This window comes from Sus scrofa, chromosome 16 (assembly GCF_000003025.6).
Source record: "Sus scrofa isolate TJ Tabasco breed Duroc chromosome 16, Sscrofa11.1, whole genome shotgun sequence".
Classification (NCBI taxonomy): domain Eukaryota; kingdom Metazoa; phylum Chordata; class Mammalia; order Artiodactyla; family Suidae; genus Sus; species Sus scrofa.
The window spans coordinates 51,266,453-51,280,445 of NC_010458.4; the positions used below are offsets into that span (position 1 = coordinate 51,266,453).

The following is a 13,993-nucleotide window of genomic DNA, read 5'->3' on the forward strand; positions in this document are numbered from 1 at the left end:
GTTTGTGATCTTACCGATCTTTTTTTTTGCAATCTACACCACAGCTCACAGCAGTTGCTCAATCTTTAACCTACTGATTGAGGCCGAGACTGAACTCGAGTCCTCATAAATACTACTTGGGTTCGTTACTGCTGCACCACCATGGGAACTCCTGATCTTACCAATCTTTTGGGAAAAAATCATTACTGCTTTGAGTGTAAAGTGAATGTCAGAATTGGAAATACAAGTTAACTGAACAATAATTGCGATATTTATACACTCACACTTTCAAAGTGTGCTCAGAAATAGCCCATTTGATCCTGGCATCTTATTTCTGCATTTTCCATGGGACAGGAAGGCCATGCAGATATTACTATCTTTTTACAACTGAGAAAACCTGGGAGCTCAGACAAGCAGCTGGTTCAAAGGCTTCTGTCTAGTGGCAGAGCTGGGATTGGAGCCTGACACCTGGTGACAGTGCTTTTCCCGCTAAGGAGCGACCTGAGCCATAACCCGTGACACCAGATCCCCAACCCACTGAGCCACCAGGGAACTCCATGTGGGGGAAATTAATTTTAATTAATGTGTCCTATTAATTAACAGGACAAACAAAATCCGTTTGTGTGCCGAGTCTTGCCTATAGGCTGTGAGTTAGTCCCGGGAGAGATGAGGGCATTTCAGTCACAAGGAAGTGGCACTGGCAATGAACAGCAAGACTTGGGAGGACAGCCAGGTCAGGAAGTGCAGGCTCTTAGGTACGGGTGGGTCATGAACTAGAGGAAGCTGGCAGGGCCGAGTGTGAGTGCTCACTCTCAGGGGGGCCTCGTGCGTGCCACTTCACATCCTGACCTCCACTCAAGTGGGAAAGGCCTCTGCATTAGGGCCCAGAGTCCTGTCCTGTCCACACATCAGCAGGAGGGTCCCAGCGGAAGCGGGGCTATCTTAACCTCATTGCTGCTATTAGGTGGCCCTGTAGATTAAATATACAAGACTGGCAGTGGGGAATTGATAGTATGGAATTTTATCTAAAAACAATAAATACCATTTGGAACAAGAAAACATTTCCAATTTTTATTCATAAAATTATTAAAACAGCAAGAGCAGATTTACAGAGCCACATATCAATAACAAAAACAGGAAGGAAACAAAATGCTGCAGAGACATCTTGAAAAGTTTCAAAAGAACACACACCAGGAAAAAAAAAAAATCTACAGATAAACTGATGTTGCAGAACGGGTATATTCACTCCTGCATTTTCTCAATAAGTTCTTCCTTATATTTGCCTTTCTCTTTTCCAACTTGTCGAGATTTGGCTTTGCGCTCAAGAATTTTTTTCCGATCTTTGTCCAGTTTTAGCCTGGTGATAACTACCTGTTAGGGTGAGAAAACAAACGTGTTTTGAGATATGTATATATATTTTAGGGCTGCACCTGCGGCATATGGAAGTTCCTAGGCTCGGGGTCAAACCAGAGCTGCAGCTGCTGGCCTATACATCCTCGTGGAGACTAGTTGGGTTTTTAACTCACTGAGCTACAATGGAAACTCCTAGGAGACCATTTAGATAGTTTAGTGATATGAAATATCACTTGGGTTCTGAAAAATCATACTTCCAACTTGGATGTTTGTCTGTCTTCCCTTGGATGGCTAAGTGCATTGTTCCGAAAATACTTGCATTCCCACTGGGTACTGGGCAATACAGAGATCATAACGAGGAGTAAGACCCAACCATTCTGCCCACGGATCTGAAAGTCTGGAGGAGAGAGACGCTACAATTCAACGTATAAAATGAGTTTAAAGGAGGAACAGCACATTCTACTAGATGGGGTGAGGGCCACAGGAAGAGGGGTTCTCTTTTCTCCCTTTGGACACTCCCTCATGGGGAAGTGATGCCTGGAACATGCTATCAGCTCTAGATGGGGCCTTCACCAAGGATGACAAAACTGACAAGCAAAGAATCTAGGGAGTTCCCACTATGGTGCAGTGGATTAAGGATCTGGCATTGCTGCAGCTGTGGCATAGGTCACAGCTGTGGCTCAGATTCAATCCCTGACCAAGGAATTTCCATATGCCACAGGTGTAGCCAAGAAAGAGAAAAGAAAGGGAGGAAAGAAGGAAGGAAGGAAAAAAGAAAGAAGAAAAGAATTTGGATCCTTGATGATATAACTAAGCCAGGGAACCAACCAAGCCTGCCAGACTTGGAAGATTCCGGATGTCCTTATCATGGCTGCCTGTCTGGGACAGTACAGGATATCCAACAACCCCACCAAGAATGCTAGGCTACACGGCCACCATCACTGCTGGGTCTAGGCCATACCTTGCTCGGGTGAATGCCCACGTGGACAGTCGTACCATTAGCCTTCTCCCGCTGCACCCGCTCGATGTAGATGACATATTTCTTTCTGTACACCTGGACTACTTTGCCAATTTGCTGACCTTTGTAATGTCCTCGGACCACCTAAGAGAAAATACAATTGAGAATTCTCCCTGTTTCTAATTCTTAAACATCATGATGAGGAAATTAATTATCTGGAACACACAGGCTAAAAATACAACTTTTTGTACAAAAACAGATTAATCCTGGCAGTCAATATCAACAATTTTCTTGGTATAAATTTGCTTTGTGTTGGAGTTCCATTGTGGCTCATCAGTTTGACTGGATGTAGTCTCCATGAGGGTGTGGGTTCGATCCTGGCCTAACTCTGTGGGTTAAGGATCTGATGCTGCTGCAAGCTGTGGTGTAGGCTGAAGATGTGGCTCAAATCAGGTATGGCTGTGGCTATAATGTAGGTCTCAGCTGCAGCTCTGATTTGACCCCTAGCCTGGGAACTTTGATATGCCACAGGTGTGGCCTTAAAAACAAACAGGGAGTTCCCATCGTGGTTCAGTGGTTAACGAATCCGATTAGGAACCATGAGGTTGCAGGTTTGCTCCCTGGCCTTGCTCAGTGGGTTAAGGATCCAGCGTTGCCGTGAGCTGTGGTTGTAGGTTGCAGACACGGCAGATCCTGCACTGCTGTGGCTCTGGCAGAGGCCAGTGGCTACAGCTCCGATTCGATCCCTAGCCTAGGAACCTCCACATGCCACAGGTACAGCCCTAGAAAAGACCAAACAAACAAAGCTGCTTTGTGTTATTCTAAGACAGGTGGAATTCTTCACCTGGATTTTTCTTTTTTTTTTTTGTCTTTTTAGGGCTGCACCCACAGCATATGGAGGTTCCCAGGCTAGGGGTTGAATTGGAGTTGTAGCCACCAGCCTACGACACAGCCACAGCAATGTGTCAGATCTGAGCCTCGTATGCGACCTATACCACAGCTCATGGCAATGCCAGATCCTTAACCCACCGAGCAGGGCCAGGGATTGAACCTGAGTCTTCATCGATGCTAGTCAGATTTGTTTCCGCTAAGACTCAATGCGAATTCCCACCTGGATTTTTTATATTCTCTTACTGTACATCCAAAACTAATACAATGTTGTTATGTGTCAATTACAGCTCAATTTTTTAAAAAAGTAAAATTAAAAATGATTTATGACCTCAAAAATGCTTAAGATATGACCTTTAGAGACAAATGAGAACAAGAAACTATATATATGATATAGTCTGAATCTTGTGTGTGTTATGTTTCATACATACGGCACATAATACAATGAGTTGGAGTTCCCATGTGATTGAGTGGTAGTGAACCCAGCTAGTATCCATGAGGACGTGCGTTTGATTCCTGGCCTCGCTCGGTGGGTTAAGGATCTGGCATTGACATGAGCTGTGGTGTAAATCACAGACTTGGCTTAGGTCTGCTGTGGCTGTGGCTGTGGTGTAGGCTGGCAGTTACAGCTCTGATTCGACCCCTAGCCTGGGACAACACTGGATCCTTAACTTGCTGCACACAAGAGAACTCCTTAAATTAAAATTTTGTGGGATATTCTTACATACTAAAAATATGCTCTCACTCCAATTCTATTCAAAAACCAACTAGATTGTGGTTTCCCTTAAAGGCAAGAACCTATTAAACAAGAGACATAATATAAGTAATACTGATCAAGAAAGACAGAGGAGGAGTTCCAGTTGTGGCGGAGCGGAAATGGAGCCGACTAGGAACCATGAGGATGCAGGATCGATCCCTGGCCTTGCTCAGTGAGTTAAAGGATCCAGCAAGGCCGTGAGCTGCAGTGTATGTCTCAGACGCAGCTTGGATCCTGCATTGCTGTGGCTGTGGTGTAGGCTGGCAGCTACAGCTCCAATTAGACCCCTAGCCTGGGAATCTCCATATGCTGCAGGTGTGGCTCTAAAAAAAGACAAAAGACAAAAAAACAAAAAAACAAAAAACAGGAAATACCATATATAAATCTCAATACTCCTAATGTCTACCTAGATTGTTCAGCTTACTTACCAAGGTGATTTTCAGGTTAAAAAGAGAGTAGGCATGCATGCCTCACTGAAAATCTACCGCCGTCTACACGCCTAGAGACTTTCATGTGGAAAAGCCTATAAAAAAGCCCCTGTTAACTATCATCAAGATTAAAGAAAGATGATAAAATGAGCCAATGGAACACTCATGATAAAGAGAAGTGGACAAACACTAGACACTGAAGAGGGAGACAGGGTAAGACGAAACCAAGCAGACTGGAGCGGTGAGGGAGAAGACGCAAGGGTGACGTCCAGAGTCTGGCTGGGCAACTGGATGGATGGATATGCCTTCCCCAGAGGCGTGGAACATGGAGAACCACACAGCTTTTAGGAGAAAATAGTTTTGTTTGGAACATATTCAATTCGAGGTATCTGATGACATTCTAGCGGAGAATTCCAAACACAGCTGAAAGGCCAACTGGGCTTGCAACAAAGACCTGGGGGTTACCCACAGAAATGGCAATTTGAAGCCTGACTTGACTTAGGGAGCTGGTGGTTTGAAAAGAGGGCAGAATGTAGAAATCTGAGAAAAGCCAACATTTTGGAAGAGCTTGCAAAAGGGAAACCAGGGACTATGGGGTTACAGTAGCCAAGAGAAGGACAACGCCATAGAATGGTCAACCACTGTAAGAATAAAGTAACAGATGAGACAAGCTGGTCACTGGGTATCATGGCTATCGTGCTTTCAGTGGAGCTGTGGGATGAAGCCGTTTAGAGTAAGGTCATGAGTTCACCAGAGGAGAGAAAGTGAAGGTGAAAAAAGACCCAAGGAGCTTAAATCTGAAGGGGATGAGAGAAAGGACATAATATGCTCAAGGGAGAGGAAGTTACGGGACAATACAGTTTATAAAGAGAGGGAAACAGGAATGTGTTTAAATGCTGATGAGAAGGACAAGGATGAAGGAAGAGATAAAGGACACTGTAAAAAAGGGGTGATGGATGGAAGGCTCTCAGGACGGGAGAGGAGAGTGGGGATGTCACCTACAGTGGCAGAGGGATAACTTTAGACAGAGACGGGGACTTCTCTTTCACTGTGACAGGAGAGAATGACGACAGGAGGGGTGGAACTGCAGGGAGTCAGAGGGTGTGGAGCCAGGGGTTCTGAAAGTTCCTGGACTATAGGTTTAATTTTCTCTGTGAAGGAGGAGGAATAGTCAGCTGCTCAGAGAAAGAGGTACGTGAGATTCGGAGGATCCCGAGAAAGAAAAGGCAGTTTTAACAAACACAACTGGGACTGTTTTATTCTCCTTATGGATAAGTACTTATCTAGTATAGCTTTTGGAGCCAGTGTCTGGATTCCGTGACTCCAACATGAATTTTCTATATTATTTCTTTATTATTTAGCCTGAGTTTCATTTTCTTCACATCTAAAAAGAAAAGCAAACCTGAGTTCCCGTCGTGGCTCGGGAAAGTAATCTGACTAGTATCCATGAGGACACAGGTTCTATCCCCTCACTCAGTGGGTTACAGATCCGGCGTTGCCCTGAGCTGTGGTGCAGGTCACAGACGAGGCTCTGATCTGGTGATGCTGTGGCTGTGGCGTAGGCTGGTGGCCACAGCTCTGATTCGACCCCTATCCTGGGAATCTCCATATGCTGCGGGTGAGGCCCTAAAAAGATAAAAAAAGAAAAACAATTCCTACCCCATAAGCCTTCAAAAAGTGGCAGCTTGGAGTTCCCGTCGTGGTGCAGTGGTTAACGAATCTGACTAGGAACCATGAGGTTTCAGGTTTGATCCCTGGCCTTGCTCAGTGGGTTAAGGATCTGGCATTGCCATGAGCTACGGTGTAGATCACAGACTCGGCTTGGATCTGGTGTGGCTGTGACTGTGGCTGTGGTGTAGGCTGGCAGTTACAGCTCTGATTTGACCCCTAGCCTGGGAACCTCTATGTGCCACTAGTGTGGCCCTAAAAAGACAAAAGACACACACACACACAAAAAAGTGGCAGCTTCTTTTATCCTGCCCTCCTTTTTCTCACCTTCAGAGTCCATCTGGTCAATCATTTTTCATCTATTCAATAGTGACTGTGCCCCTGCTATGTGTCAGGCTCTGCACTGAGTTCAGGTAGCAAAGAAGAGAAGTTCTCTGGCCTTATAGAGCTTAGTTTGATGCACAGAAGCAGTTAAGAGATAAATAAGCAAAATACAATCACTAACTGGGACAGGGTTCATGGGAAGCTGCTGAGATGGTAAAGATGGTCTGTGTCATATTCAGGTGATGGCTACATGGTTTTACAGCCACCAAAACTCACCCGCGCATTTTACTCTACATAAATTATGCTTCAGTTAAAAAAAAAAAGGATCTCAAATTGTATTTATTGCTATGGAAGAAAAATAAGGGATGCTATGCTAAAATATTGCCTATGTAACTGGGAAGGCTTTTCTGAAGAACAGACATTTAAGATGAGACCTCCAAAATGAGGAGTTAGATGAACAGGAGAAGAACACTCCAGACAGAGGGAGCATTCTGGACAAAGATCCAGAGCGAGAAAGGGTTAAGGTGCAGTGAAGGACCTGAAAAGACTGATGTGTTTGAAGTTTAGAGCATGTGGGGGATCATAAGATGAGAGGAGACTGGAAAATTACATCGGAACTGGACCCTGTCAATGCTCAGCTTTTATCGTCGGCACATCAAGCACCGCTGATAGGTGAAGTAGGATCTGATTTGTAAATAAGGCTACTCTGTAGAGAGTGGACTAGGCTAAGAGGAGAAGCTGGAGATGCTTAGATCTAAAATGGAAATATAACAACTAATCAGATTCAAAACTTAGAGAATCGGTAAGAATCTATAAGAGAATCACCAAAACTTCAGAGATTAGAAAAGAGGAATTAGAGAAAGCTGTTAACAGTAATTTAAAGGTTCATGTATGTATATTCAAGTGGGGAGACAGAAGTGGCAAGTACTGAGATGTGAAAGGTGGGAGGAGAATCACATTTCACGGGCAGCGATGGAAGTGTCACAGTCAAGGGTACTCACGCATAAGAAGCTTGAGATATCTGCGAGATATACACACCAAGAAAGAAGTTCGGCAGGAAGATCTAAACATCTGTGGTCAGAAAAGTGGTTTGGACTGGGATCTTAAAGAGGAAGGTGTTAGCACAGGGCAGACACTTAAAGCTCTAGGAATGGACACTATGGGCAAGACAATCAAGACCAAGTGCAGGCCCTGACGAACTCCAGCAGGTAGGGATCAGACGGAGGAGAAAGAGCTGGCAAAGGAGCCTGAGAAGTTGGAAGTAAACTGTGAGCCTGAAATGTCACAGAAGCTAAAAAAAACTATTTCAAGAAGTAAGGTGGTGCCACCTATGCCAAATGCTGCTGAAAAAGTCAAGGACAGTGAGACCAAGATGCAACCCTTGAATTTAGTTATAAAGAAGTTTTTGCTGGGGAGTTCCTGTCATGGCGCAGTGGTTAACAAATCCGACTAGGAACCATGAGGTTGCGGGTTCAGTCCCTGCCCTTGCTCAGTGGGTTGACGATCCAGCGTTGCCGTGAGCTGTGGTGTAGGTTGCAGACGCGGCTCGGATCCCGCGTTGCTGTGGCTCTGGCGTAGGCTAGCGGCTACAGCTCCGATTCGACCCCTAGGCTGGGAACCTCCCATATGCCGCAGGAGCGGCCCAAGAAATGGCAAAAAGACAAAACAAAAACAAAAAAACAAACAAACAAACAAAAAAAGAAGTTTTTGCTGATCTCAGCCAAAAGCTATTTTTATAAAGAATCCAAATTTTCCAGATCTCCTGCAAAACTGAAGAATCTGACAATGAACCTGCATTCCCCTATAGCAGCAGTGAGCTGAGAATATATGATGCTCTTCCTTAAAAGAGTCCAATTCCTTTAATTTGCCTAACTAGCCCCTACAGGCAGTTGCGATCCCCCCATTCTAGAACGTGTCTCATAGGAAGGATCCGGAAGATAAAGAGGCGACTCAGACCTCTGAACTGTCCTGTCCACTCCATCCCCATCACACCCTCAGCCTAACATCCTCTGCTCCCAATCCTCCTCCACCCTTCAGAGTCCTGATGCCTCGGATGATATACCAAATCCCTCACTTCACTCTCTAAAACGACAGTCCTCAATAGAAGGGGTTGGCAGGGGTGGATTTTGTGCCTTAGGGACATTTGGCAATATCTGGAAATGTCTCTGCTGGTCATAACTATGAGGGGGTGCTACTGGCACCTAGTGGGGAGAGGCCAAGGATGTGGCTCAACATCCTACAGTGCACAGGAGGGCTCAGCCCAGCAAAGAATTATCCAGCCCAAGAAGTCAATAGGCTGAGGCTGGGAAACCTTGTTCCAAAATGTGAACTCGGGAGTTCCCGTCGTGGCTCATCAGTAACAAACCCGACTGGTATCCATGAAGGCATGGGTTCCATCCCTGGCCTTGCTCAGTGGGTTAAGGATCTGGTGTTGCCACAAGCTGCGGTGTAGGCTGCAGATGTGGCTCAGGCCTAGCATTGTTGTGGTGTAGGCCGGCAGCTGCAGCTCTGACTGGAACCCTAGCCTGGGAACTTCGATATGCCCCAGGTGCAGCCCTTTAAAAAAAAAAAAAAAAAAAAAAAAAAAAAAAAAAAAGGACCAAATAAATAAATAACATGTGAGCTTGATGGTAACAAGGCCTTGTGGGCCTTGTTCACAGCTCGTTTACTAGAGAACAGTGCCTGGGTGAGTGCTCAGTTAGTATTTCTTCAAGGACTGACTACAGCCTCTGCCTACTTACTCACCTCTACTTCCCCTTCCCTACCACACATCCTAACCCCAAGCTCCAGTTAGAGAAGGGGAGGCTTATACTTTCTCATTTGGGCCATACTCTCACAATTTCAGGCCCCGACTTTCTGCTGCTTCTCCATTCTCCCTGCCAAATCCAGCACCACCAAATGCCCAGCTTCCACTAAAGCTTACGATACCAAAACTTCACTTTTATCACACCATTCTCCCCTGCAAAGTCTGGTTCGAAGAGCCACCCTGAGCAATGCCTGGCAAACTAGCAGCCTCTGGACTACATAAAAAAGCAGTTTCCTTTGGCTGGCACAATATATTTTTCCGAATTAGAACCGAATTGGAATCCTCTTATTTAGGCTAGATAGGTGTTCTTTGGTGGCTCTGGGCTCCTTCTTTGGTCTAACACATCTCAGGGTCACGTTACTTGCCAGGATCCCGGGAAGATGTGAATCTAAAATTACTACTTTATGTCCAAACACACGCAGTCAACGACGGAGCCCGAGCGCCAAACTGCTGGGTAACTAGAGCCCGGCGGACTCCTACCTGGACCTCGTCGTCCTTGCGGATGGGCATGGAGCGAACGTTGTACTTCTGCCGCAGCTCCTTGGAGAGTGGAGACGACATGATCTTCCTGCGCACGTGGGAGGGGGCATTGAAATGACGTTTGCGGTTTTTGCTGCGGTCCGAAGTCACGAAGGGGTTGAACTTCATGGTGACCTCTGCAAAGAGAAGCAGGGAGAGAGCAAGGAACCTTCACTAGGGCCCCAAGGCCTGCACTCCACCCGCGACACCTCTCCCCATCACCGCATAAGAGCTCTAGGGACAGAGCCTCGGAAGGAGAGGAGGGGGGAGAAGAGAGGCGCCTGGACGTTACACCGGTTACGAAGTCCGAGAGGGGTGCGTGCTTCATTAGTGGGGTGTGGGGGGAGGGAGGAACTGGGCCCTTGAGTCTGAGGAAGGAGGGCTCGGGCTGGAGAATGCAAGGCTGCGGATCATGCAGTGAGGTCTAAGGGGAGCGGGCAGCCCCTGACCACGTAGGGCAGGGGTCCAAGGAAGCAAAGGGCTTCACAAAACTAGAAAATGCCAGCCGCTATACACCTACCTGGCGCCGTCAGAGCTCAGACGATGCGCTGCTCAGGGCCGGAAGTGAGGCTTCCTTGCTGCGCAAGCGCAGAAGGAAAGCAAAGCTCCGTTCCGGTCGGAAGGAAAGTGAATAGCACCCCCTGTGGATTGGGGTGGGATCGCAGTGGGATGGGAATGCTGGGCGGCTTCAGGGGGTCATACTGGGAACCTCGGTGAGTTGGCACCATTGGGGCAAGGACCCCCACCCCCTCCTCTTTTCTTTCTTTTTTTAAAAGGCCTCACCTGCGGCATATGGAAGTGCCCTGGCCAGGGATTGTATCCAAGCTGCACATGCAATCTACCCTTTGGGTGGCCTGGAATCCTTTAACCCACTGCAAGGGCCAGGGATCAAACCTGCACCTCTGCAGTTGGATTCTTAACCCACTCTGCCACAGCGGAAACAACAAGGAGAACTTTTGCAGGGTCTGCAATAGAGTCCTCATTGATGTTCTTTGAATACATGCATTATCTATAGTCTCTCTCCTTCCCCAAACTCTTTGTCTAGCCATATCGATTTACCATCATGATGCTCTAGATGCAATTGGCTGAAGTATTTTTTATTTCTTTATTTTATTTTTTGGCTTTTTAGGGCCGCTGCATATGTCAGTTACCAGGCTAGGGGTCTAATCGGAGTTACAGCTGCCAGGCCTACACCACAGCCACGAATCCGAGCCACGTCTTCGACCTACACCACAGCTCACCGTAACGCCAGATCCTTAACCCGCTGAGCGGGGCCGGGGACCGAACCCACAACCTCGTGGTTCCTAGTCAGATTCACTTCCGCTGAACCATGAGGGGAATTCCTGAATTGCTTCTAAATCACTGAGAAACGTCTTCAAAATGCAGATTATCGTGTTCCACCACAGCCCTACAAAACCAGACAGTGTTGGGTCAGGGTCACAGACCCTGAATTTAAAGCAAGCACTGCTCCTCACCAAAGATTTTTGAGGCGCACCAATATTTGAGGGTCATTGCGACACAATCACTTGGATTTGCAAAAACTGCCCCCCTCCCGCCCCAGTTTTTAAGCCCATTTATAAGAGCCAGGGCTGTAGAGTGAGACTTGGACCCAAGTGCCTCTTCATGTTGCCTGTCCTTGGGGAATTGACTCCACGTTTCTGAACCCGTTTCCTTATCTGTGAAACCGGGATGATCTTAGTGGCTGTCTCATAGAGTTGATATGAGGACTAAATGAATTACACCGTTTAATGTGTTTAGAACACTGGCACACAGCGCTCAATTACAGCCAGCAATTATTCCTCCTGAGAGCAGAGGCCTCTGTATGGGGCTTGCTCCAGGTCAGCCCTGAGGCCAGACCTCACCAGACTTCACCAGAGTCAGACTTTTGCCTTTAACTCCCAATGACGCCAACTGTAAGCTTTCCTTGTTTAGTGTAAACACGTGCGATGCGTCATGCAAACTGAAGCTCGGGTTGTACTCTCTCCTTTTTTAACTCCCTGAAAGTCTGTAAGAGCCGGCTAGTAACTCCCTGAAAGTCTGTAAGAGCCGGCTAGTGCCGCCGGTGCTCCGCGGCCCAGCGCGCCTGCGGATTGGTCGTCACTGCCCCACCCACTCTGTCCTGCGGTCCTTGTCCCCGCCTGGCGTCGCCCCGCGGAAGACAACGCAGAGCACCGGAGGCCTCTGAGAGCTGAGATTCCCTGTGCGCGGCCCTTGAAAGCGAAAGGTCTCCAGTCCAGGCTCCGCTGTGCAGGAGGCTCAGTGATTGATTCATTGAAGGAATTGATTCATTCATTCCGTTTATATCTATTTAGCACCTACTTTGCGCCAGATGCCAGATAAAAGGATTTGTGGTGCTCAGTTAACAGATGGGCATCCTGAAATTCAGAGGAGGGGATGCCTTGCCAGACTCAGGCGGGTCCCCTGTTCTCTCCCAGTTTGAGTGTTCCCTGACATATGGTGATGAAATGGTGAAAGACCAGCATTTACTCCTACTCATGATCCATGATCGACAAGGGCATCTGGCTTGATCTCTGGACGTGCTGCTTTTAGGTTTCCTTCCAGACCCTCTGAAGTCAGTGTTGGAGCCCTCTGACCTTCAGACTGGGGCGGGGGTGGGAGATGGCTACACCTGGGCTGTCTGCAGGAGACTGGGCAGCCGTTAGGAAATATGTGACTGTATTAAATTAACATGTACACCTTAAACTTCCACAATGTTATAGGTCAATTTTATCTCAGTAAAGCTGGGGCAGGGGTGGAAAGGAAGTCACTTCCCATGGGTGAGGCAGGAGCAAATGCTGTTTTACCCGAGTGCACATAACAGTCAAGAGATTTCTTGTCTGAGCATCCCTTACAGTGCTCAGCAGACACAAGCCCCTTGATAAAATGTGTTCATTCATGCATGCATTCATTCATTCACTGTCTCACTGGCTCCTTCTATGTTCATTCATCACTCCTCTATCACCCTCATTCATGAAGTCATTCAACTAATCATTTACTCACACATTCATCTGTTTGCTCCTTAATTTATCCACCATTTATTTGGTACCTACATGGAGCCACAGGTACAGAGAGATCAAAGAGATCTGGGGAGGCGTGAAATCCGGTCCCTGCTCCCCAGGAGTGCAGAGCCTTGCTGGTGAAGGCAACCACGTGAGGGCAGACAACCAGGGTAGGGAGGTGTTTCTTCAGCCCCACCCCTTGTGGCTCCGGAAATGTCAGACAGGTACAGTGACATCACCAGAGAAGACGACAAGAGCCTGGAGTTCTGTCATTCTTTTTTTTTTTTTTTTTTTTTTTGTCTTTTTGCTATTTCTTTGGGCCGCTCCCGCGGCATATGTATGGAGGTTCCCAGGCTAGGGGTCGAATCGGAGCTTAACCTCCAGCCTACGCCAGAGCCACAGCAACGCGGGATCCGAGCCGCGTCTGCAACCTACACCACAGCTCACGGCAACGCTGGATCATTAACCCACTGAGCAAGGGCAGGGATCGTTGTTAACCCACTGAGCAACCCGCAACCTCATGGTTCCTAGTCGGATTCGTTAACCACTGCGCCACGACGGGAACTCCGAGTTCTGTCATTCTAATGAAGACTTAGGGGCGTTGGCTACCATCCCACCTCATGCTCATCTGGGAAACATGCCCAGGGGCTGGTGTAGAAGCCCCAGGAGCTGGCACAGATAATGTTGGGGACGATTTTGATGTCTCTGAGTTAGAGGGTGATGTGAGGAAGTATGAGAGCCCTCGATTGAGAACGCCTGGGTTTGAATCTCCACCGTTTCCTGGCTTTGGAGCTTGGGATGAGATTTTTAGCCTCTTGGTCACTCACTTTCCTCATCTGCAAAATAGGAATAATGAGAGTATTTACCTCATCGGTTTAGTGTCAGGGTTCCGTGACCCCTCAGCACAATGTCTGGCACAAAGTCAGCACTTAACAAATGGTAGAAAATATTACTTATTAAATGAGTGAATAATATTGGCTAGTTGTATGAGGCTGAGCATATACTGCCAGACATTGTGCTAACAGCTTTACAAACGGTACCTTATCTAATCTGGTAAATGACCCTTGGAATTGTCCCACTTGCAGGTGAGAAAACAGGTTCCAAAAGAGGGGAACAGAAGCTGAATGTGATCCATCATTAGATACTCACTACAGCTATCTTAATCTTGCAGCCAATAAAGATAATGAGGAGATCCACTGTGATGAACGTAGAAAGGTGTCTGTTGCATGAGAAAAAAAGTAAACTATGGAATAATATTAACAGTATGTTTCCATTTTGTTTATGGAAGAATATCACTAAACTATTAACTGATGA

The 13,993-nt window shown here is 47.0% G+C and overlaps 1 protein-coding gene across 1 annotated transcript; it reads right to left on the reverse strand.

Annotated features, from left to right (window-relative positions):
• On the reverse strand, nucleotides 1,040-10,240 carry RPL26L1 (ribosomal protein L26 like 1; the record flags this gene model as incomplete). The annotated part of the gene is given in 4 exon segments (NM_001141990.2): nucleotides 1,040-1,350; nucleotides 2,294-2,434; nucleotides 9,642-9,817; nucleotides 10,201-10,240. Coding segments are annotated over 3 exon segments (438 nt in total). The 5' UTR covers nucleotides 9,810-9,817; nucleotides 10,201-10,240.